We start from the raw sequence: 24,151 nt of genomic DNA on the forward strand, positions 1-24,151 counted from the left end.
AATTCTTCTTTTCCCTATTGGGCTGAGGCTTGGAAAGAAAGTGTGATTAGTTCATTTTTTAATTGTATCTCCATTAGTCCACATAAAATTATCTCTTCCGATAATAAACTAATACAGTAAAATGCATTTATTTTTTATAATTAAATGAGTTTAGTGTGGGCACAAAAGTTTTGTACATGGGTACACATTTCATTTGATCTGAAACGTGTCTATTGCTTAACTGAGTTGAGTATTAAGCGTTGTATTGCTTTTATTTTATCAGTCTTCTCAAGGTAAAATGTTTGATATGTTTAACTTCACCTCTCTAATAAAAACTCTTGACTTATTTAAAGCAAACTAGTTGTGAAAGCAGTTTCTACTAATAATTGGCAAAGCAATGGCAGTTTTTGCAGTGTATAAAGTTTAAAATCAGCTGTTAAACTGCGTAAACAGACCAAGAATAGTTACATACTAATTTCTCTCTCAAACTGCTAGAAATGGGCACATCTCTAACGAATTTTATTAAAAGTAATTTGCCCACTTACTAATGCTCATTTCCAGTCCTTAAAATGCATTGGCACATAGACTTGAAACAGTTGGCTCTTAAATGTTGAGTGAGCGTTTTTTGTATACAGAGCATTGTGCTAAATATGCAAGTAGATTTAATTGCTGCTGGTTGCTTCGTTAAGGGTCTTTACTAGAGAGTGGCTTACTTTTATCCCACTGGTGTGACCCAATTGCATACCAGTTCTCCTTCTTCCCTTAGAGAGAGACTCTGAGCTCTTGCGTGAACGAGAGTCTGTTCTACGCTTACGTGAGCGAAGGTGGCTTGACGGTGCATCATTCGATAATGAAAGGGGTTCTACTAGCAAAGAAGGTGAGCCAAACTTGGATAAGAAGACTATTCCCATCCAGAGCCCGGTGTCCTTGGGAGAAGAACTACAGTGGTGGCCTGAAAAGGTATGTACTTATGCAGTTAATGATGGTGTACCACACAAAAATTTAAACCTTTGCCCCTCAAGGACATATTAATTATTAGCAAAATGGTATAACCTTTTGGAAATTTTACCCACTTTATTCTCATATAATGTCAATATGATCTTATTATTTAACACAAAAACAAGCAGTGATTTGTTTTTATAATTTTTTTTTTTTTTTTTTTTTTAAACCGTTTATTACAATCTCAAATATATACAGGTACGGGCCTACAACCTTCCGGCCGGCCGCTAAAGTGACAGAAATAAATGACATATATACAATAAGGCACTTGGCGTTACAGAGACGCTAAAGCAGGAGGTATCAGCTACGTGGGCCACATGACTCTGAGCCCACAATACGGTTTCGTTTTATACAACACAACAACATAAAACCACACCCGCAAGGCAACCCGAGAGCGAAAATGACAACATACGCTCCTTAAATGGGGGGACCCCAACCATACACTAAAATCGAAGGAGGGGAAGGGGAATAGGTCTGGGACTGGGAAAACTCTGTGCCCGGGATTGAGGGAGGGGGTCATCTAGGGGGACGGAGCTGGTGAAGCGGGAGGCAACAATGGCGGCTCGCAAATACCCCCGCGGTAGGCGTTCCAGGGGCCCCACACCTTCAGCCACGCCCCAGGCTTACCCCGCGCCACATACACCACCTTCTCTCGGAACATGCACCAATCCATGTGTTCTTTCCAGGCCGACACTGCCGGGGGCCTCTGGGATCCCCACAGTTGAGCGATGTCACGTTTAGCAATCATATAACCCAGCGTCACCCATCGCGTCTGCGGAACCGAGTAGTCGGTCGGTTCCCACACATTCAGCAGGCATCTCCTCGCTTCAGGCACCAGCACGACATGCGTAACCGCTCGCAGGACCTCATGCACACCACGCCAGAATCGCTCCACCCTCGGACATTCCCACAGAATATGTAAAAAGGTCGCCAATGCACCGCACCCACGCTTACACAGTCCATACTCGGCATAGCCCATACGCAGAAGCCCTGGCCCCGTCACGTACACCCGGTGAAGTATCTTAAGCTGGACGAAGCGAAGGCGAGCCGGGATGGCCACCTCCTTCGGGGAGGCCACCGCGGAAATCCAGTCCTCGTCGTCCAGCTCCAACCCATCGGCAACCCAAGCCTCGCGGAGCCCAGTCAGTAAGCCCGAGCGGTCATTAATCAACTTCTTGTAGATGAGGGAGATCGTGCTGTCCGGAACGTGGCCATCTAGCACTCTATCCTCCAGTGGGGAGGACTCCGGAATGGCGGCCACGTCTGGGAAGACAGAGCCCAGTGCGTGACGGACCTGCAGGTATCGAAAGTATTCATTGCCCTGCAGCTGAAACTCCGCCTGCAGTGTCTCGAAAGTTTTGAATCCTCCCCTCGTCCAGAGGTCCCCCACTGTACTAATGCCTATCGTGTCCCACCTATCGAAGCCCTTCGAGGTCCATAGGGAGCCCAACCTCTCAGACGCATACAACGGTGACGCCCGGGTCAAACGGTCCTTCCATCCCATAGCTGCATTGGCCGCGTGCCATACTCGCACCATGACACGCGTGGGTCCCGTCAGGCGGGAGTCGGGCACGCTAGTGTAGAGCGCTCGATTGTAATCGCCACCGGGCAGGAGCATCTTGTCCATTTCAAATGCCGGGTTTAAGGCGGGCCCGTAGAGGCCGTGATTAATTGCAGCTAATTGGGAGGCCCAGTAATACCGCTTAATATCCGGGAGGGCAATCCCTCCGTCATACCACGGGAGCGTCAACTTTGCCAGGGCGATACGCGGCCTCCCGTCCCAGAACAGGCGGCGCTGCAAACTCTCCACCTCACGGAAGTAACGCGCCGGGACCAGGTCCATCGAGTTCTGGAGGGCGTACAGAAAGCGCGGTAACGACATCATCTTGAACAATGCCGCCCGGCCGAGCGGCGAAAGCGGCAAGCGCCGCCAGCGCGCGACGTCCTCCTTCAAGCGCTGGAGGGGGGGGAAGCAAATTCCGCTCGTAGCGGGCCACTGGGTCCAGCGTTATATAGACGCCCAGGTAACGAAACCCCTGCGAGGCAATCTGGATCGAGCAGCCCCGCGGGAGAACAGGTGCCTCCCCGGAAAGCACATAGACACAGGATTTAGCCCAGTTGATGACAAGACCTGAGTTACGGCCGAAGGAGCGCAGAACATCGACCAGGACAATCAGTGATTTACGCGGGGAGGCTAAGTACAATAGGATGTCGTCGGCGTAGAGGGACACGCGGTCCTCATACTCAGGGGTCCAACGGAGACCACGGATAGAGGGGTGCCACCGCAGCCACTCCGCCAGGGGTTCCAAGGCCAGTGCAAACAGGAGCGGCGACAGGGGGCAACCCTGTCGTGTGCCCCGTCCCAGCACGAATGGGGCCGAGACTCGACCATTCACCACCACCTGCGCCAATGGGTCAGAGTACAACAATTTAACCCAGCTGATGAATCCCGGGCCAAATCCAAATTTCGCCAACATCGCCCAGATGTACGGCCACTCGAGCGTGTCAAACGCCATGGTGGCGTCCAAGGACGCCAAGATGGCCGGCTCCCGCACGAATGGAACACGCGCGAGCACGCCGTGCAAGCGCCGCAGGTTAAGGGCCGTGTTAAGATGGGGAATAAAGCCGGACTGGTCTTGGTGGACCAGATCGCCCACCACGCCGACCAGCCGGTTGGCAAGCACCTTGGCGAGGATTTTAGGCTCCGCATTCAAGAGCGAGATCGGCCGATAGGATGTAACCCGGTCTCGCGGTCTCCCCTCCTTGTAGATAACCACGATGGTAGCTAGACGCTGGTCCGGCGGGAGGGAGCCCCGCGAGTGGGCCGCAAGGAACATCGCGCGGAGGTGAGGTGCCAGTACATCCGGTCGCAGCTTGTACAATTCGATAGGAAGGCCATTTGGGCCCATGGCCTTGCCCGAGGCGACCGAGCGTATGGCGAGGGCGATTTCATCCGAGGTGGGAGCGGCATCCAACGAATCCCTGTCCTCCACTGAAAGCGAGGGCAGCGCGATGTCCCGCAGCAGGGCATGGGAATCCTCCTCCGAGCAGGGAGAGACCGGAGAATATACCTCGCGGAAATAATCCGCGAAGCAAGAAACAATGCCTTCCGGCTCAGTGATTCGTACACCATCCATCCTCTCAATCAGCGGGACCACACGACTAGCTCTCTCCTTCTTATCCAACCACGCAATCTGTTTGCCAGCCTTATCACCCACATCGTACAGTCGCCCCTGTTGCTCTCTGCTAAGGCCCCTGGCCGCCTCCGTGACGAGGGCCCTATAAGCCGCCTGTTTAAGGTGTAGAACATGCAGCGCCGCGTCAGTCACCCCACTCCCCAGACCACCCTCCAATTCAGTAATTTCGGCCTCCACCCGGGTCACCTCCTCCTGTGCGCGTCTGCGGGCATGGGAGATAAAGGAGAGGGCCTCCCCTCTGAGAACTGTTTTAAAGGCTTCCCACAGGAAGATAGCCGACGGAACGGACCCCACATTCTCCTCAAAATACCGTTGCAATGATTTAATCAGGTCAGCACGAATAGTGGGGTCACGCAGGTACCAAGCATTGATTGGGGCTACCCTGCCCTCTCCCCTCGGGAAGACACCCAAGTGCAGTAGGAGCGGGGAATGATCCGAAATACCCCGCGCCAGATGGCGCACCTCTCCCACCCTCCCAGCATAAGCCGCAGGGACAAGGACATAATCAAGCCGCGAGAGGCTACCATGGGCACCCGAATGGAAGGTGTACTGCAGCTGGGTGGGATGCTTTAAACGCCAGCAGTCCACCAATCCCAGTGTGTCTAAAAGGCCCGCTAACCACGCCTGTGCCCGGGGGAGGTCCCTAGGGGGATGACGATCCATAGTCCCAGAAGCCACCGCATTGAAATCCCCCCCCAATCACCAGAAGCCCCCCCGGGAGGTCAAGGAAGAGGCGCCCCAGATCTGCAAAGGTGGTGGACTGTAGCCCCGGTGGGACGTACACAGAGACAAAGACAACTACCTTGCCCTCCATCCTCCCCACCAAGACAGTGTAGCGTCCCCTCTCATCATGGCGCACCTCGTCTATTACCAACGGGAGCGAGTTCTTCACCATGATGCCCACCCCCCGTGAGCCCGACGTGAAGCCCGAGTGGGCCACCAAGCGATAGCCACGCCGATTCATGGCACAAAAGGAATTACCAATAAGGTGTGTCTCCTGCAGAAAGACCACATCAGGCGAAATCCGTTTCAGATACTGCAGGACCACACCCCGCTTGATCCTATCACCCAGTCCGTTAACATTCCAGGACAACAATGTAAAATCCCTACCCCCCGTCACGTAACGAAGCCATCAGTTGTCCCCCCCAGAGCATCTCAAAAACAACAATACAATAACGGGTTTGCCTTGCGGTAAAAACGAACCACACCCCACCCCACCCCAACCAACCCAACAAAACTCCCCCCACCCTGCACCCCTGCATGAGCCCAAACAGCCCCCCCAAAGTGCAGTGTGCCTGTCGCCCCATAGATAAGAAAACTAACTAGTCCCCCAGAGGAGGAGGGAGATCTCCCAAGAGACCCCACACGACCTCCACAGGAGGGGAACTTACCCTAACAGTCAATAGTGACAACAACGCAGTCCAGAGCAAGGCCTACCATTAGTCCCTCAGTCCTGATCCGGCGGGCCCTCCCCACCAACCGCACCCCCCCCACCCCCCCGGCCCCGATCTCCGGGCAAAGTGTCTAGCCAGTCCCCGGCCACCTCGGGTCGATCAAAAAAGTGCGTGTGGCCATCCACCTCCACTCTCAGCTTAGCTGGAAAAAGCATCGCATATTTGAGATTCAGGTCCCTTAGGCGACGTTTAACACCAAGAAAGCTCAGCCTCTGCTTTTGGACTGCCGGAGTGAAGTCAGGATAGAAATTGATGTCCATATTGTCAAGTTTGACCGGCCCTTGTAGCCTGGAAGTCTGTAGGATAGCGTCTCTAGCCCGAAAATTGAAGATCCGGGCGATGAGAGGCCTCGGAGGGGCTCCAACCTTAGGCCTACCCCCGGGGACCCTGTGGGCACGCTCCACCGCAAAGAATTCACTCAGCCCCCGAGGCTGGAGATGGGTGAGAACCAGGTCCTCAACAAATAGATCCGCCGCCTCCGCCTCGCGTCCCTCCGGCACCCCGATAATGCGAACGTTGTTCCTCCGGGCCCGACCCTCGGAATCCTCCAGCCGACGATTCATCAGGGCGCTCGCCTGTCCAAGCCTGCGCACCTCCTGTTGGAGGGCCGCCACGTCCGTTGTGAGGCCCGTGGTAGAGTGGGCCAAAGAGTCGACCCGGTCGTTGGTTTTAGACAAATCAGCCCTCACGAGGCCCACGTCCACGAGGACCGAGTCAATCTTCTGGGCCAGAGTGTCGAAGCGCTGGTCCACCGAGGCCTTCATCTCAGCGATGGCGCCCATGACGTCTCGGAGGGTCAGGTCCGTGGGCAGAGCAGAAGCATCAGTCGGGCCCGTAGGGGACCTACGCGGCGCCTCTGGGGATCCCTTCTGGAGGGTGTAGCGGTCCATACTGTTGGATTGCTGGGCCGCGCCACGGCGGGTCGATTTTATCTTAGCCCGATCGCCATCTTGTTTTGTGTACATGGTTTCGATCCCCAAGACGAGTCAGTCTCCTCAAGAAAGGGGGGGGCCGACAATCCAGTTCAAGGGGTTCAGGGGGAAGCGACCACCGCTCCGCAGGACGGACCGCAGCTGGCGGACCGGCAGGGCACCCCAGCGAGACCACACCACCGCCCCGCAACCCAACCTCGCCTGGCAGCAAGGAGGGCGCAAAAGCGAAAGTGAAAGTGCAGGGTACGCGAGTCACCCAGCCTTGCCCGCCGCTGTTGTTCACTTTGTGTCCGGATCGCCCCACAACTCCAGTACCGGGGGCCCGTGTGGAGAAGGCCGCAAACCTCAATCGATACTCCTGCCGGTGTCCGAGGTCCGATTTAAAAACGGAAAACGGGCGTCACCTCTGCTCGGGCTCACAAATACAGTCCCCTCATCTGGGACAGGATTCTGTCAGGATTTATGCAGGAGGTCGCGGAGGTCCTCGGGAGCCTCGCACCTACGCGGCCATCTTGGTTGCGCGCTAGGCTCCTCCTCAGTGATTTGTTTTTAAGGCCATTTACAGTGTGTAATTTATAGACCATTTGTTTTTATACTTTTAATTACACTATATTCAAAAATTGGCTAACGGTACAGCGAGGTATTGTGAAGGCATTTCCTGCTAGTTAAACAACTAGTATTAAGAATTGAGCAAGGCAGCTCTCACATAATCAGCATGGATATTGGTTACACATGCTACATTTCTTCAGAATCAAACTATTTCTTAGCGGGCTCCCCTTTTCACATACAGGCTTTAACTATTATGAACTGATTGATAAGTTAACCAGTTTGTTAGGTGCATTGTTGCATTACAGCATTAATATAGTGCTTGCTACCCCTATGTGTGGCACTGAAGGGCTTACGACATGGGTAGCAAGCTATGCCATGTAGGGTTTGTAGTTGGAACATGTTTTTGTTTTGTGATCCTATGTTGAAATTGTTTCAATGTTGTCAGTGGACACCACCAAGGTGTGGGTATTGTGTAATGGGATGCAGCTAGGTGATTGATAAAGTGAGAGAGAGAGACGTGCAGTTTTATAGTTTCCAGTGTAATGGCAGCTTTGAACATCTCTGCAAGTCCCTTTATGGTAATTCTTATGATTATAGTCTCCTTAGCTGGTTACTGTTCTGGGTTGGCCAATCTGAAGTTTTGTGTAGTTGTCCTGATCTGGCACGGCTGGAGGAGGTGACATGTGGAGAGATTTGCCGGTATGGGCATTTTTACTATCCTCCCATATAGGAGTGTCATTGTTAGATGTAAAGAAGCGGTCAAAGTGTATAGTTGTTTGGATACTGCATTTGTGGAGTAGATGATGGTCCTCTGAGTTGTCCTGCAGTTCGTGACCGATGTCTTCAGTTATTCAATGCCTGTTCATATGATGATGTCTGTGCAGTACCGGTGATGGAAAACCCTTGTAGCAGATATGTCTTGTGTGTGTATATATGCAGTATAAATTATAATTGGTTGCTGACTGAGTTATTATGGCCTTAGTATTATTGTGCGCCGTAAGTGTTCTATACGAAATTACACAACTATATAATGTACACTACTGTCAACCTAGTTTTGCTTATCTATTGCTTCCAAAAGCGATTATATATTTTTATTAAAAAATAAGTTGAGACCTGGTTTTTTTCAGCAGGAATATTTAATTATTCACCTGTGTTTCATACTTCTCACATCTAGCTTCTGGCCAGAAAAGTAGAAATTATGAGTTTTCCTCATGTTTGTTTTGACCAGGGCTTCCTCCGTCACCTAATCTACAGCGTCCCAGGCATCCACACCATTTTTAGGTTGGTTTTGTCTGTTATTTGGGGGAGGATTCAGAGGGTGATAAAAACTGAATGGCGGACATAGGCTGGGTGAGGTCCTATGATCATGGTTACAAAAAGTTTGACAATTTCTAGGTTTGAAGCAGTCTTATTTTTGGGCTGTGGAAACCATGTCATTAATTCTGCATCAAGTGTCACTAGAACTCTCTGTACATAGATGCTCTGGGTGTGCAGCCAATATTGGCTGCTAGACCATTTTGAAGAGAACTTTCATATCTCCCTTTTCAGAGCCAATATGGAAACTCGAATTTGTGTGGGTGCCAAGGACCACCTCAAAGTTGCACATGTGACGGAGGCACCACATCAGAACTAATCCAACGTGAGTTCCTGAGCCCATCAGTGACGCTGCAGCAGAACTTTGGAAAACACATGATCTCATTATACACTCTTGCTCCCAGATGATATTCGTGCCAACCTAGCACAGGTCATTCTGGATGGACAAGATGCAGCAAAATATGTGATTAAGTCAGGCCTGGACACTACCGACTGGGTACGGTAGTTTGTACCAGCGTTGTGCTTCGGTGCTACACCTGGACGGCTATTTTCATATTCCCATCCTGTAGTCCCAAAGCACTGCCTGTGGCTCCAAGTAGGCAACTGGCCTTTTCTGTTCTTTGTGATCCATTTTTGGCTTTACTAGTGCCCCTCAGGTGTTAACCAAAGTGCTATTGATGGTTGCTGCTCATCTACAGAGGTTGGGAATTACCAGTCTTTCCATACCTCAATGACTGGTTTTTGTAGGTGGGCTCACCACACACAGGCATGGACCAGCTCCAGAAGACCAGTAAGGGTCTTTAAATGCCATGGCGGACTAACGCAGCTGGCATTGCCTAGCACATTGATTCTTAACCTGTGGTCCGGGGACCTCTGGGGGTCTGCGAAATCCTCGAAAATATATAATAGATTAAAGAAGTCCATGTAGATGCAGAAGAAAAATGTGTGTTTGATGAATGCTTGCCCCCTTAATTTTGTGCATTGGTTTGCTATTCAAATCATCGAAATTGCTCAGTCTGGCGTTCCCGGATTCCCATAATGACTCAATCCTGGATTCCAGTAATAATTGTGGTGGTCCACAAAATTCAAAAGGTTAAGAACCATTGCCTAGTGGACCACAAATGGTGGCTACACTCAGAGCTGGTACAGGGTGTTTTTCAACAAAAGGGAAAGCCCTGGATCGATCTTTTCAACACTGCTGAGAGCATACAGTGACCAATCTTTTGAGCGTTGTAGTTCCCAAGGTAGTTCTTGCTTGGAGATGCCTTCCGATTAGCACTGGACTCCAGAATGCCCTCCTGCCTCTACCTCTCCTGCTGAAATGTCTGGAAAAAAACAGGAACGACTGAGCCCAAGTCATCCTAGTGGCTCCGGATTGGGCCAGCAGAGTATTGTACCCAGAACGTCTGGCCATGAGCATCTGTCTTCAGATTTTTCTGCTTCTTTGATGTGATCTCCTGTCTCAATAGCAGAACAAGGACCTGCATACGAGCCTGAACAATTTACACCTCCATTTTTTAAGGCTGAGCAGCAACAGTTGACTGCCTTCGATCTCCCCCCTGAAGCAGTGAATGTGATTTTGGCAGCCAGGCCTCACTCTACTGTGACAATCTATGCAGGACTCTTGTTTGCGGTTTGATGCTTTTCCTGGCACATCCAACCGTTACAGGCCCAGTTATCGGACTTTCCTCTCTTCTTGTCTCTAACAAGACCTTGCTGTGGCAACAGTTAAAGGTTATTTGGTGTCCCTCGCAAACTTTCTCCTGTTTTCTGAGTAGCCTTCCTTGTTTGAATCACCTGCTGTGATGTTTTTAAAAGGGTTGATCCATATGTTTCAGTGAAATTCCCTTTGTGATGTCCTTGTGGGACCTCAATCTGGTTCTCACCTTTTTGATGTGCACCCCATTTGAGCCAATGCACAGCTGTCCTCGGAGCTTGCTCAGATTTAAAATGGTGTTTCTGATTGCAATTACATCAGGTCGTTGCATGGACAAGCTGCAAGTCCTTCTGTCCAGCAAGCGTACACTACCTTTTTTTCCGAGAAGTTGGTGCCAAGGACGTGTTCCACCCAAAAGTTGTTACACCTTTCCATGTCGGGCAGAAAAACAAGTTACTTACCTTCGGTAATGCTCATTCTTGGTGATACTGTATCTAACTGTATATTCCTCACTCACCCTCCATTCTCTCCATTCTATGGAATGGACTCCTCTGGTGCATACTAAAATGATTCCAATTAGAGATCTGCACACTGGCACAATCTAATTACTAGAGCTCCCCGTCTGACAGCGCAGACAGCTATCCGAAAGAAACTGATGTTGACATGTGGAGGTGTTGATTATATGGTCGTATTCCAGGGTGCAACAGACCCTACGCAAAGCTGCACAGCACCACTTCCCAGTGGGCTAGTATATTGCTGAGAAACCCCTGTCTCCAGTCTGGCGACTGAGGTATTTACAAGGTGAATCTGCTGTTTAGATTGAGTATGCACCAGAAGGAGCGTTACCAAAGCTAAGTAACTGATTTGTTTGGGTTGAGCAACTATGTGCTCAGAACTGGCCTGGACACTGACTGAATCAGCAAAGCTATTGGCACCACTGTCATACTGAGACAGCACACCCTGGGTGTGTTAAATTGAGTGCTCTGGGGTCATGCATGTGTCCCTAATGGACTTGCCCTTTGGCTCTAGGCTCTTTGGAGAAAAGACTATTTTGGCATAGCAATTCACGTATAGTTGCGACACTGCATGGTCGTTGATGCTGTTCATGCTGACTAAGCAGTTTCCCCACCAATATACAAAATTCAGAGGCTATTCCAGAGGCTTAGCTTATGGGCAACAGCGGCCCTGGAAACTGCTGCTGAAACCAGTCCAGTTCTATGACCTGGTTCCAGCACAAACAATTTAACCAGCATGAACCACAAACCTACAATTTGTCCTCTCCTGCTGCATCAGCTACCAAGCGGTTTTAGTTTGCCCTCTCAGGCTCGTGCCTTGCTATTTGGAGGCAGAATACAGTATGTCCTCCCCAGTTATGTATCAAATCATATCAGACCGGTGGGTCTTACAGATTGTTCAAAAGGACTATGTCCTGACCCTAGTTTTCTTCTCATCCCTCCGTCTTCCAACACCGGAGTGTCTTTCAGAAGAGCACTCTGTAAATCTGATGGAGGAAGCTAGCCGTCTCCTGTCCAAGGGTGCAATCAAATGGGTGTTGGACTATAGGAAGGGAGGAAGATGCTACTCTTTTAAATTCCTCGTTCAGCCCTCTGGCATATGTTGGACCTCTGCCTGCTCAATGTCTTTCTGAGGAAAGACTGGTTGAAAATGCTCACTCTGATTCTGTGTGCCTGGAGACTGAATGGAGCCCTTGGGCTTGCAGTACACGTCTTATTACCGTATACCTATCCTGCAGTCTCACAGGTGCTGCCTACAATTCAAGGTGGTCCAGGAACACTTCCAATTCACTGTGCTCCTATTAGGCCTAACTATGGCCCCTGTAATGTTCATGCAAGTGATGGGTTTGCAGGCCGAAAAATATATATTTTTTTATTTTCTAGACCTGCAGGTCTAGTGACTTAAATAATCTACTCAACCTAATTACAATGCTCTTGACCCATAAACTACTTTTAAATTATGTGATCCTGGGCAAGTATTTTAATTCACTGAAATGGCATTTTCTTCTTTATCACATGAGTACCTTCAAATACGCAGGTTCAGCATGTCTGCTGTACAGAAAACTCATGTTTGATTTAATAGTCTAAACATTAGCTCCATATGGAATGCAAATCTAGCCACATATAAGTTACACTTGACTGCAGACTTGCCTCTTTAATTAAATGTATTGTCATCAAGGCTTGGCCAGGTGTCTCTCACATCGTTTTTAAAAACTATCACTTTTAATAAATACATAACTAAAGCATAAATTAGCAGCCCACTGTTATTTGCAATATTTTACATTGAAATGGCCACAGAATGCGTCACTGGCATGTGGTTTTAAAATTATATAGTGTACAATGTTTGGAAATAAAGTTTCTGCAAATGTCATTTGCACATCACCAAGTAAAGTGTACTGATTTGTTTTGCTCCAATTTAAATCTTTGTTTGCATCGCACTTCTGAATTACAAAAAAAGTTATTTCATAATTCCTGATCTACTATTCTTTTACAAACTGTTCAAATGTGTTAGAGAAAAAAACTGACATTTAACTGCATTTTGTTTCACAATCATTTTCAGATTGCTCACTTCACAAAAAGCATTGACTGTAATAAGAGAAAGAAAAGTAAAAATAATGTTCGAGGCATATGAGCTGCAGATTACACACTTTGCATAGATCGCCATCTGGTGTTGGGCCCGGATGTTTGCAGTTTGTTTTTCCTCTTGGAAAGTCTTTGGAAGTCACGAGGTCGGTGACTCCTCCTTTGGTTTGTATTGCGCATGGGCTTCGGCTCCATCCTCGGATTGTTTTTTTCCGCCATCGGGCTCGGATGTAATACTTCGTGCTCCGGTTCCGAACTTTTCAAGTTCAACGATCGACGAAAAATCCTCGCTCATCGGTATTCTTCAGATCCAGATCTCCTCAATCACCTTCTCTTCTAAACTTCTTCGATTCCAGTCGTCGACGGCGGCCTTCGGGCCTATCCTAGCTCCGGTCTCGGCTGATGGAAAGAACTCCATTCAAGAAGTGTCCTCGATGTGGGTCCAAATTCTCCCACACCGATCTTCATGAGGTGTGCAACCTCTGCCTCTCCCCTGAACACGAGGCTCGAGACTGTCCCGCCTGCAAGTCTTTTAGATCGAAAAAGACTATTCGAGATCGAAGGGCCAGGCGCAACATGGCGCACGCCTCGACCTCCGCTCCAGTCGACCTCTTCGGGGACGACGCCGAAGCTCCGGCACAGCAGCACACCGAAGAAGAAGACCTCGTCAGCACTTCCGAAGCCGATGACTCGGATGTGGAGGACATCACCCCGGCGCAGAGGGTCGTGAGTACCATACCCCCTTCCACACCCACGCCGACACACAAAAAGGGTGCGGTCACGCCTTCGGGCCTAGGCAAGACCAAAGACACTGCTTCAAACACCCCACCTTCGGGCCTGGTGAAGAAGCCACATAAGCCTTCCGGTGGCTTGGGCTCGAGCCAGCCTGCCAGCGGTGCCGAAAAACACACTTCGACACCGAAAAAAAGTCGGCCTCCACCTCGACACCGAGCTCCGTACGAAGCCCTCGGGGTCGAAACCAGGCCTTTCCGTGCCGACCAAACCACACAAGGCCCTCGGCACCGAGACTCCCGCGCTGAAGTCCACCTCGGCGCCGACAAAAAAATCGGAGGTTCCTAAGAAGCACAGCACAGACAAGCCCAAAAAGTCATCGGCCCCGAAACCTTTGGCGCCGACGGAACAACCATTGTCACAGGAGCTGTTTACGCCGGATCCCTTGCAAAAGACACCAAGGATCCAAAAACTGGACATTTGACTCTCTCTTCTAAAAAGAGACACTTGGAAAAACCGGCTCCGCCTCCACCTACAAAGAGGAAGGACTCTGCTACCTCCCCTTTCAGAATTTCTTCCCCACCTTCTCCACCTCCGCCCCTCCACCTTCTCCACCTCCACCCCCTCCACCTTCTCCACCGCCACCTCATCGCTCCCCGACCCCGTCTCCAGACGATGATGATCAGGGGGACCCATATTATCAAGGGGATGTGCCACAAGACCCCACCAATACAGGATCCCCAGACCCTTGGGACGACTATAATAATCCAGACATTCCAGACGTCCTACAAGATGACCTTTACCCATCCAGGCCATCACCACCGGAAGACTCATTAGGTTTCCATCACCAACTTCAGAGGGCGGCACATTATCACGGGGTAGAGCTACACACTGACCCGGTAGAGGAGGATTTCCTCCTCGACACCTTTGATATGGCACATAGGTCTACCGCTATACTACCTATGCTCAAGGGGGTAATAAAACATGCACCAGAGGTTTTTAAAGACCCAGTTAGGGCTAGGGTCATTAACCCACGTATAGAGAAGATGTACAAAGCTGCCCTCACAGATCCTGCCTATATCAAAGGGCCGGCGCCACTGGATTCCCTAGTGGTTTCCACGGCACGGAAGAGGTCAAACTCCCAGGCGTCAGGAGAAGCACCACCGCCTGACAAAGAGTCAAAGCTACTAGACGCGTCAGGAAAGCGCACTGCGTCACAGGCAGCCAATATATGGAGTATCGCCAACACTCAAGCGCTATTGGCCAGATACGGCAGAGCGCATTATGATGAGTTGGAGACCATCATGCACCATCTTACAGAAAAATACAGAAATAGGGCCAATGAATTAATTCAAGAGGGTAAAACCATAACCAACACCTCTATAAGATGTGCCCTAGACGCAGCAGACACAGCCTCCAGGGCCATTAACACTAGTGTCCTCCTCCGCCGTCATGCTTTGCTCAGAATCTCAGGCTTTAAGCCTGAGGTACAGGCCTCCATTCTAAACCATCCCTTTGACCAAGAACATCTATTCGGTCCAAAGGTGGATGAGGCCCTGGAGAAAATGAAGGACACAGATATGGCAAAATCTATGGGAGCCCTGCAGTCACACCCTCCTAGACGCTCCTTTCGCCGCTCTTCCTTTCGGGGTACCGCCAGAGGATAGTCCTCAGGTAGCGCGTCCACTTCCTACAAATCCCCTGCTCAATCCACCTTCACAAGGGGTTATCAAAGAGGCGGATATAGGGGCAATAACAAAGGCAGAGGCAAAACAAATACCGCCCGCTCTGCCACACCGCCTACCCAATGACTTCCCCCTGCTCCCTCCAGACCATCCCACTCCGGTCGGGGGCAGGCTACAAAATTTCCTTCACGTCTGGGAGACCATCACCTCAGACAGATGGGTGACCCAAATTATTCGTTCAGGGTACTGTCTAGAATTAACATCCACCCCCCCCAAACATTCCACCCAGACAATGCCCAATGTCACAAGAACATTCCACGTTACTAAAGCAGGAGGTAACCTCCCTCCTACAAAAACATGCCATAGAACAAGTCCCCGCCAATCAGCAAAATTTAGGGGTCTACTCTCTGTATTTTCTGATACCGAAAAGAGACGAGACTCTACGACCTATTTTAGATCTCAGGCCTCTAAACACCTACATACATTCGGACCATTTTCACATGGTAACCCTTCAACAGGTACTTCCGCTCCTCTCCCAGAACGACTTTCTCAGCACACTGGACTTGAAAGACGCATACTTTCACATTCCGGTACACCATGCTCACAGAAAGTATCTCGGATTTGTAGTGGACGGGCAACACTACCAGTTCAAGGTGCTCCCATTCGGGGTCACAACAGCACCAAGGGTATTCACCAAGTGCCTAGCGGTAGTGGCGGCACACCTCAGAAGACAGCACATTCACGTCTTCCCATATTTGGACAACTGGCTAATAAAAGCCACGTCCTACAACCAATGTGTACACCACACCGCCACTACAATCAAACTACTTCACCGGCTAGGTTTCACGGTGAACCACCAAAAGTCCCAGCTGATACCATCCCACACAAAGCAATACCTCGGTGCCGCCATAGACACCTCAAAAGCCATAGCTTATCCCAATCCTGCCAGGATTGCAAGCATCCAGGCTTTGCGTCAAAGATTCATTCCTCAACACTCTCTCCCAGCAAGAGTGTTTATGCAACTAATTGGGATGATGGCCTCTTGCATTTTCATAGTGCCTCATGCAAGACTCCAGATGCGTCCACTCCAGGAGTGCTTAGCACTCCAGTGGAACCAGGCCCAGGGGCAACTGACATATCTGGTGTTGGTAGACGGTCGCACCAATCGTTCTCTGCAGTGGTGGAACACCACAAATCTTTCCAGAGGTCGACCGTTCCTGGACACGGTTCCACAAATAATCCTAACAGACGCATCGCTCTCCGGCTGGGGAGCTCATCTGTTACATCTCACAGTTCAGGGCACATGGACGCCGCAACAGAAGTTACTCCACATCAACCATCTGGAGTTACTGGCAATCTTTCTAGCCCTAAAATCCTTTCAGACGCAAATTTTAGGCAAGGCAGTCCTCATTCGCACAGACAACATGACTGCCATGTACTACATTCAAAAACAGGGGGGCACACACTCTCCATAGCTCTCAACTAGCACAGAGCATATGGAGATGGGCAATTCCACACAAAATCTTTCTCCTAGCCCAACATGTTACAGGATTCCAAAACACCATGGCAGATCTGCTCAGCAGACAGACGCAGCAGATCCACGAGTGGGAACTTCACCCACATGTTCTTCACCCGTTCTTTCAGATGTGGGGTCATCCTTAGATAGACCTCTTCGCCACCCACGAAAACAAAAAATGCCCAAGCTTCGTTGCCAGATACCCACACCCATTGTCCAAAGGCAATGCAATATGGATGAACTGGTCAGACAAATTTGCGTACGCCTTTCCACCTCTCCCACTAATTCCATTAGTGGTGCGAAAGCTACAACAGCACTCCCTCACACTCATCCTAGTAGCTCCAACATGGGCCAGACAACCATGGTACACCACGCTGCTGGAACTCTCGGTAGTGCCACACCAAGAGTTGCACCTCTCACCATGCCTCCTAACCCAGAACCATGGAGAGATCAGGCACCTGGACCCAGCTCAGCTCAACCTTGCGATCTGGCTCCTGAGATCCTAGAATTCGGATACCTTAACCTTCCCCCTGACTGCATGAACATTATCAGAGAAGCTAGACGCCCTACTATTAGGGCCTGCTACGCTGCAAAGTGGAAAAGATTTGTTGTTTACTGCCATAACAACACAATCAACCCTCTAGATGTATCTATACAGCACATCATATGTTACTTGCTCCATCTACAAAGGTGTAACCTTGCATATACATCCATTCGGTTACACCTCGCAGCAATTGCTGCTTGCCTACAGAACAGACAGCACCTATCACTTTTCAGGGTGCCTGCCATTAAAGCCTTCATGGAAGGCCTCAAATGAATAATTCCACCCAGAGTACCACCCTCACCTGTGTGGAACTTAAATATAGTTCTCACAAGGCTAATGGGACCGCCTTTCGAACCTTTGCATAAATGTGAACTGCAATTTCTCACATGGAAAACAGCCTTTCTTGTAGCCATCACTTCCCTTAGAAGGGTCAGTGAGATACAAGCACTCACTATACAAGAACCTTTTCTCCAAATGCACCAGAACAAGGTTGTCCTCCGTACCAACCCAAAATTCCTACCCAAAGTCATTTCCCCCTTCCATCGAAACCAATCGTTAGAATTACCTGTTTTTTTCTTGCAACATCAAACTGTTGCAGAAAGGGCTCTACACACGCTGATGTTAAAAGGGCCTTACTTTACTATATCCAGAGAACGCAACCTTTCAGAAAGACCAAACAACTGTTTGTCTCTTTCTCTCCACCACACAAGGGCAACCCCATCTCTAAATCGGGGATAGCTAGGTGGATTGTAAAATGCATACAGATTTGCTACCACAAGGCAAAACGAACGCTATCTGTTCCCCCTAAAGCCCACTCTACAAGGAAGATGGGGGCTTCTATGGCTTTTCTAGGGAACATCCCACTAGATGATATCTGCAAAGCAGCAACATGGTCAACACCGCACACTTTCACAAAACATTACTGTGTAGATGTGCAAACCAAGCAACAAGCTAGTGTGGGCCAGGCTGTACTAAAAACACTATTCCAAACCACTGCAACGGATACCGGTGGTCGCCGCTAGGTTTGGGTACTGCTATATAGTCTATGCAAAGTGTGTAATCTGCAGCTCATATGCCTCGGACGGAATATGCTACTTACCAGTATGCATCTGTTCTTGGCATGTAGAGCTGCAGATCTACACACGCCCACCGGTCTCCCCGGCTACCTGTATCCGTTCCAGTCTTATCTTATTTAGATACAATACACATGGGTTTCTTCACTATTATTACTACGCTCCATCTTTCCTTGCTTAGGATGGAGCCGAAGCCCATGCGCAATACGAACCAAAGGAGGAGTCACCGACCTCGTGACTTCCAAAGACTTTCCAAGAGGAAAAAAACTGCAAACATCCGGGCCCAACACCAGATGGCGATCTATGCAAAAGTGTGTAGATCTGCAGCTCTACATGCCAAGAACAGATGCATACTGGTAAGTAGCATATTCCTTTCCAAGAACACATGAAGAACAATTGGTCAAAAGACAAACTGACTTTTGACCTCTGTCCTTGAGCAGTTGGCAAATGTCAAGATAAAACAAGATTTAAAGGCATCTTAATAGCTCATTCACTTTCTGAATGAACAGATTACCTGTTTCTTCCAGTTTAAGATTACTCACCAGCAGGGTCGATTAAGTGCTAAAAATAGCTCGACCTGCTAAAATTTCACTCCCAATTGCGAGTGGGTGAGTGGATTTTTCAAGGCCCTACGCAAAGCTGCACTTCACCACTTTCCAGCAAACTAGTATATTGCTGAGAAATCTGTGTGTCCAGTCTGGTGCCTGAAGGTATTCACAAGGTGAATCTGCTGTTTAGATTGAGTATTCACCAGAAGGAGCGTTGCCAAAGCTAAGTAACTTATTTGTTTGGGCTGAGCAACTATGTGCTCAGAACTGGCCTGGACACTAGTGACTGAATCAGCAAAGCTATTGGCACCAGTGTCATGCTGGGACAGCACACCATAAATGTGTTAAATTGAGTGTTCTGGAGTCATGCATGTATCCCTAATGGACTTGCCCTTCGGCTCTAGGCTCTTTGGAGAAAAGACTATTTTGGCATAGAAATTCATGTATAATTGCGACCCTGCATGGTCGTTGATGCTGACTAAGCAGTTTCCCCATCAATATACACAATTGAGAGGCTATTCCAGCCGTCCATCTTTGGAGGATTTCTGTACCTCTACGACCTTCTACTGAAGGTGGGCTTACCGTATTCAGCCATGGACTAACGTCAGATGACTGCTAACTCCTGTCATTGTTTAGTTTTACCATCATCAAGCTGAAATCCCACCTGAGCCCCATGCAGATACTTCTGTTAATTTAATCTGTTCTGGACACAGTGGAGTTCAGAGCTTCTCCTCCACTGCAGATACTGCAGGGCATTCAGGGTACGATCCAGATGTTTCATGATCAGTCCTGGGTTTCAGTGAAAATGGCTGAGGCTTCTTGGTCTCCTGGCCTGACTGCACCTTTATCATCCTGAAAGCCAAGCTAAACATGCGGGCCTTGCAGTGGACCCTCGGATCCCGGAGGGACTAGCATCGGGAATACCTCTCAAACGCCTTCAGATCTTTTGGGTGGCAGGCCACTTTCTCTCCCCGCTGCTCTCCCTCCTCGCCCAGGGTTTCTGATGTTGATAAATGTATGGCTGCTGAGTCTGGGCAGGTGGGCATCTGGGACAGGTTGAGGTCAGACTTTTGTAGTCCACTCTGTCAGAGATCAGATCACTTGTTTGAGTAAAATATGGTTAAAATGAAAGGCTGTGCCTTTAAGAACCTAGAGCCCACCAGCATCCCATCATGCTGAGCAGTTGGCAGTTGCTTCAGGTTTTTCCCCTGGCTCCTGCTAACAGGACCCTGGAGCAATGAGCTCTGCCTTTTTAGGCTTTTCCCTCATCAAAATTCTGAAACAAATTGTTGACAACACCTTTAGTCAATGTTTTTCATCTCTCCTTGCCTCTTTCTCAAATAAAATGCCATCCTTATTTGACAAGTACCCAGAGTGCGAGAGAAAGAAGGCAAAAACAGACCCCCACAAACTCTTGATCATCTGCCTTACACCTTCTCATGTCCCTGATGCTTGCGATCACTGCAGGAACTGTTCGCGACGTACCCTTCATGAAAGAGAGAAGATTAGCCTGCGTGGGACTAAGGAGAGACTGTGCCAGCAAACAAAGCCTGAAGGTAGGACGTCAGAGTGAGGGGAAGGTCAAGCTTCCACAGGGCACGGTCTTCAACCTCCGGGTCTGAAATGAAGATTTCTGCCCAAAAACATCAGTCCCGGTCGATGTTGAGAGGATCGTTATCAATGCGAGGTATGGCCCTGACCATTTCCGCATTCAACAGCTGGTTCAACTTCGAGTAAATTATGTTGATTGTCGTCAAGTTAACCCCTGTCGACGTCGAAAGACCATACACCATCGACTGCCAGAAACTGTCCGATATCAAGGAGTGCCTCGTCAGGAAGCAGAAGTGGATGTCTAGGAGTGCAGTACTTCTCAAACGTCATAGTGGGAGGTCAATGAGTTTTCTCGACATGGAGAGAACAGGAGTTGAGCAAAAAGAGAATATCTTTGTCTCCTGACTCTCAATATTTGAGAGCATATTGCCCCTCTATGGTGGTACAGTTGTCTCCTACTTTGACTGCGCTACCTCCTAATCTTCCATCACCACCACTACCTCCTTCACCACAACCAGTCTTGCCTCCTCCACCAGTAGCGCCAGTAACGCCTAGCGATCCAACAGCTTCAATACCAGTACTTTCACTGGTCCCTGGCCTTCTATGTTGCGTTATGTTAACATTATTTGCTATGGCGCACGACTCATCCGGGGGCATCTTGGCGCTGTTGCGGATCCTGTCAGGAAAGGTGCGACCCAGGGAAAATCAGTATAAGTAAGCTTTTAGTAATTTTCCTAAATTTACAGCATGTGGGCGTCTCTCGGAGGGTTTGAGGTAGTTTGTTCCAGTATCCTGGGCAAGATAGAAGAAGGCCTTTCCCCCTGGTGCGAATTTAACAAATTTGGGGCACACACAGTTGGGCTTGGTTGGTGGATCTGAGATTGCGGCTAGAGACATAGGCTGTTAGTTTGTTTTTGAGATACCGCAGGCCTTTGCCTTTTAAGGCGTTATACGCGAGGCAACAGATTTGGAAACCGGAGCGCTTCTTCACTGGTAGCCAGTGCAGCTCTTTCAACAAAGTCGCTGAGGCAGTGCCCTCTGGACGGTTCAATACAAGTCTGGCTGCGATGTTCTCAACCAAATGGAGCTTGGAGAGCAGAGTATAACTGGCTTTAGCCAGGAGAGCATTTCCATAATGCATTCTGCTTATCACCATTGCCTGAACCAGTGTTCTGCGGATGTTCGTGGGGAGGAAAGGGAAGATTCTGCGCAGTAGGCACAGGTTGTAGTAGCAGGCGCTCGTGGTAGCTGCAGTCTGATCTTTCATCGTTAATGCTTGATATAATTTTATCCCCAGGTTTCTTACGGATTGATTGGTCACGGTTGTCGAACCCAATTGTTAGGGCCACCAGTCGTCCGACCAGATGATTGGGGCTTTTCCAAACAGCATAATCTGTTTTTTTCTGGGTTTAACTGGAGGCAGTTCTCAGTCATCCAGATGGAAATTGCTATTATTCCTGAAGCAAAACGTTTTTTCTCCCTTTCCAGGTCTTGGCTCATAGTAAACATCAGCTGGGTGTCATCAGCGTATGATATGATCTAAAAGCCGAAATGCTCCGCGATCTTTGTTAGCGGGGGCAATTAAATATTGAACAGAGTGGGGCTCCGGCATGAGCCCTGCCGTACACCCTTGTCCAAGCGCATTTTGCCTGAGGATTATGGACCTAGGATGACCGTCTGCTGTCTGTCTGACAGGAGGTGCTGCAGCCACTTTAGTGCTGTACCCTGGACACTGATTGCCTACAGTCTCTTCAAGAGCCTTCGGTGAGAGATGGTATCAAAGGCTGCCGACAGATCTAAAATATCAGAACCATGGGTCTTCCTACATCCACCCCCTGTCTCAGTCAATCGGTCACGGCCAGGAGTGCAGTCTCTGTACTGTACTCAGGTCGGAATCCTGATTGTGAGGGATCAAGAATGGGATTGAGTTCAAGGTAGGATCCCAACTGATCTGGTGGTAGTTGCTTAGTGATTGATGGTCCAGCATTGCTTTTTTTAAAAAAAATGTAGTATAGGATGTACAAATGCTTTTGCAGCGTGAATCTTTCTGGATTCACTATGCTGTGCATTATTCCGCGATCTGGTGGTTGGGTCCGGATTCGTAGTCTTTCTTTTGTTTTTTTGTAGCCCAGGTGGGCGTCGACGTCCCACCATTTGGTGCACCTCTCGTGACGTCGTCGTGCTTCCTGCGGAAGTCCCACCTTTGGGGCGCCATCTTCAGATTCTTTTTTCCGCCGTTGGGTCTGGATCGTCATCGAGAAGCTCCAGAGTTTTAGACGAAGGAAGAAGGAAAATACGCGAGTTTCACCGAAGGAGAACCTTTAGACTACAGAGAGGAAGGTATTACAGCCGGGACGACGAAGAAGGAGGGGATCCTCGAATTCTTCGACGCACAGAGGAAAATGCGCACTCAGAGGCTCTGAGCGCAATGGACAAGACACCATTTAAGTTCTGCCCTAACTGCCACCACAAGTTCGCGCAGAAGGACCAACACCCAGTCTGCAACCTTTGCCTGCCGTTCGACCACGAGAGCAAGGACTGCAACGCCTGTTCCGCCTTTGCGCCGATGACTCTCCGGGTGAGAGAACGTCAGAGGAGAGCCAACTTCAGCATGGAAGGCAAGGGTAAGGCCCCATCGCTGTACGATCTGGGCCTATCAACCGACTATGAAGACATCGCCGAGGGACCTGATGTCTTCACGGTCGCAGAGACCGATAAGAAAACGCCTGACGAGGTAAGAGACACGTCGAGTACAAAACCACCGAAAGGGCCCTGAAAATCGGATGGTGACTCTCGAAAAAATGAGTCAAAGTCCTCGAAGGAAACACCGGCGCCGAAGATTTCAACGTCCGCCGGTGGTTCAAAGGACAAAAGGCCGAGCGGATCCTTCGAGAAGGACTCCCAGGTGCCGAAGACCGCCGAGAGGCAGGGTTCGTCGAAACAGACCCACGAGGTGGGACGTTCAGCGACGAAAGACGAGACCGCGTCGACGCAAGCTCCGTCGAAGAGACCTGCGGTCGACGCCGAGCACATCTCAAGCATGGAGAAGAAAAAGAGAAGGCTCGAGGCGGAGATGGAGAGCATCCTTCAGAGGAAGAAGGAGTTCGACGAACGAATGAAACAATTCAAAATCCCAACGGTACCGTCGACTGAGGTCGTGGAGATCGTGGAAGAAGGGGATTTCGACGCCTAAGAGCAGTCGAGAAGTCCTGAAGAGGAGGAGGAAGGCACCTACTATGAGGGAGAAGGTGATGATGAGGATCAGCAGTCGTTCTACGGCTCGGCGCCGTCGACGAGTCAGGAACTGGAATTGCAGGACATCGACACCGAAAACCCTGAAGAGCCCGTGGACTCGTATCCTTCGAGGCCTTCGCCGCCTGACAACATCGGGCGTACAACATGGTCGTCAAGAGTGCTGCAGCAGCCTTTGGTGTGAAATTGGACGAGGAGAAGCCGAAAGCAGACTTTCTACTCAAAACTCTGCTCCCCATCCAGACGAGGAGCCAGTTCCTCCTCATGCTCCAAAGCGTGATGAACCAAGGGAAGGAGGCGTTTAAGGACCCGGGAACATGCCGGTCCATCACACCCAGAACGGAAAAGAAGTACAAGCACTCCTCGCAGGATCCTCCTTACATCAAGGGATGGGTCACGGCAGATTCCATCATTGCTTCCACGGCCAGGAGAAGAGCCAATGTGCCGGCGACCTCGGGGCCACCTCCTGATAAGGAGAGCAGAAGGATGGACCTCACTGGAAGAAAGGTAGAAAGAAACGCCGCAATGCACTGGCGCATGGCTAACTCAAACGCACTACTGAACAGGCACCA

General features: G+C 49.6%; 1 protein-coding gene across 15 annotated transcripts in view; it reads left to right on the top strand.

The window, feature by feature from the left end:
- The window catches only part of UBR5 (ubiquitin protein ligase E3 component n-recognin 5), a 2,036,132-nt gene that overhangs the window by 223,646 nt on the left and 1,788,335 nt on the right, over nucleotides 1-24,151 (top strand). For 8 of the 15 annotated variants that reach the window (XM_085605144.1, XM_085605147.1, XM_085605145.1 and 5 more), the window contains one exon: nucleotides 746-939. In XM_085605144.1, the coding sequence (XP_085461270.1) occupies nucleotides 746-939 (194 nt within the window). Of the gene's footprint in view, nucleotides 1-727; nucleotides 940-24,151 lie in introns of all 15 variants that reach the window. The other 7 variants (XM_085605138.1, XM_085605141.1, XM_085605140.1 and 4 more) reach the window with 1 other exon arrangement.

The sequence above is a fragment of the Triturus cristatus genome, chromosome 5_1, assembly GCF_964204655.1.
Source record: "Triturus cristatus chromosome 5_1, aTriCri1.1, whole genome shotgun sequence".
In the NCBI taxonomy this organism is placed as follows: domain Eukaryota; kingdom Metazoa; phylum Chordata; class Amphibia; order Caudata; family Salamandridae; genus Triturus; species Triturus cristatus.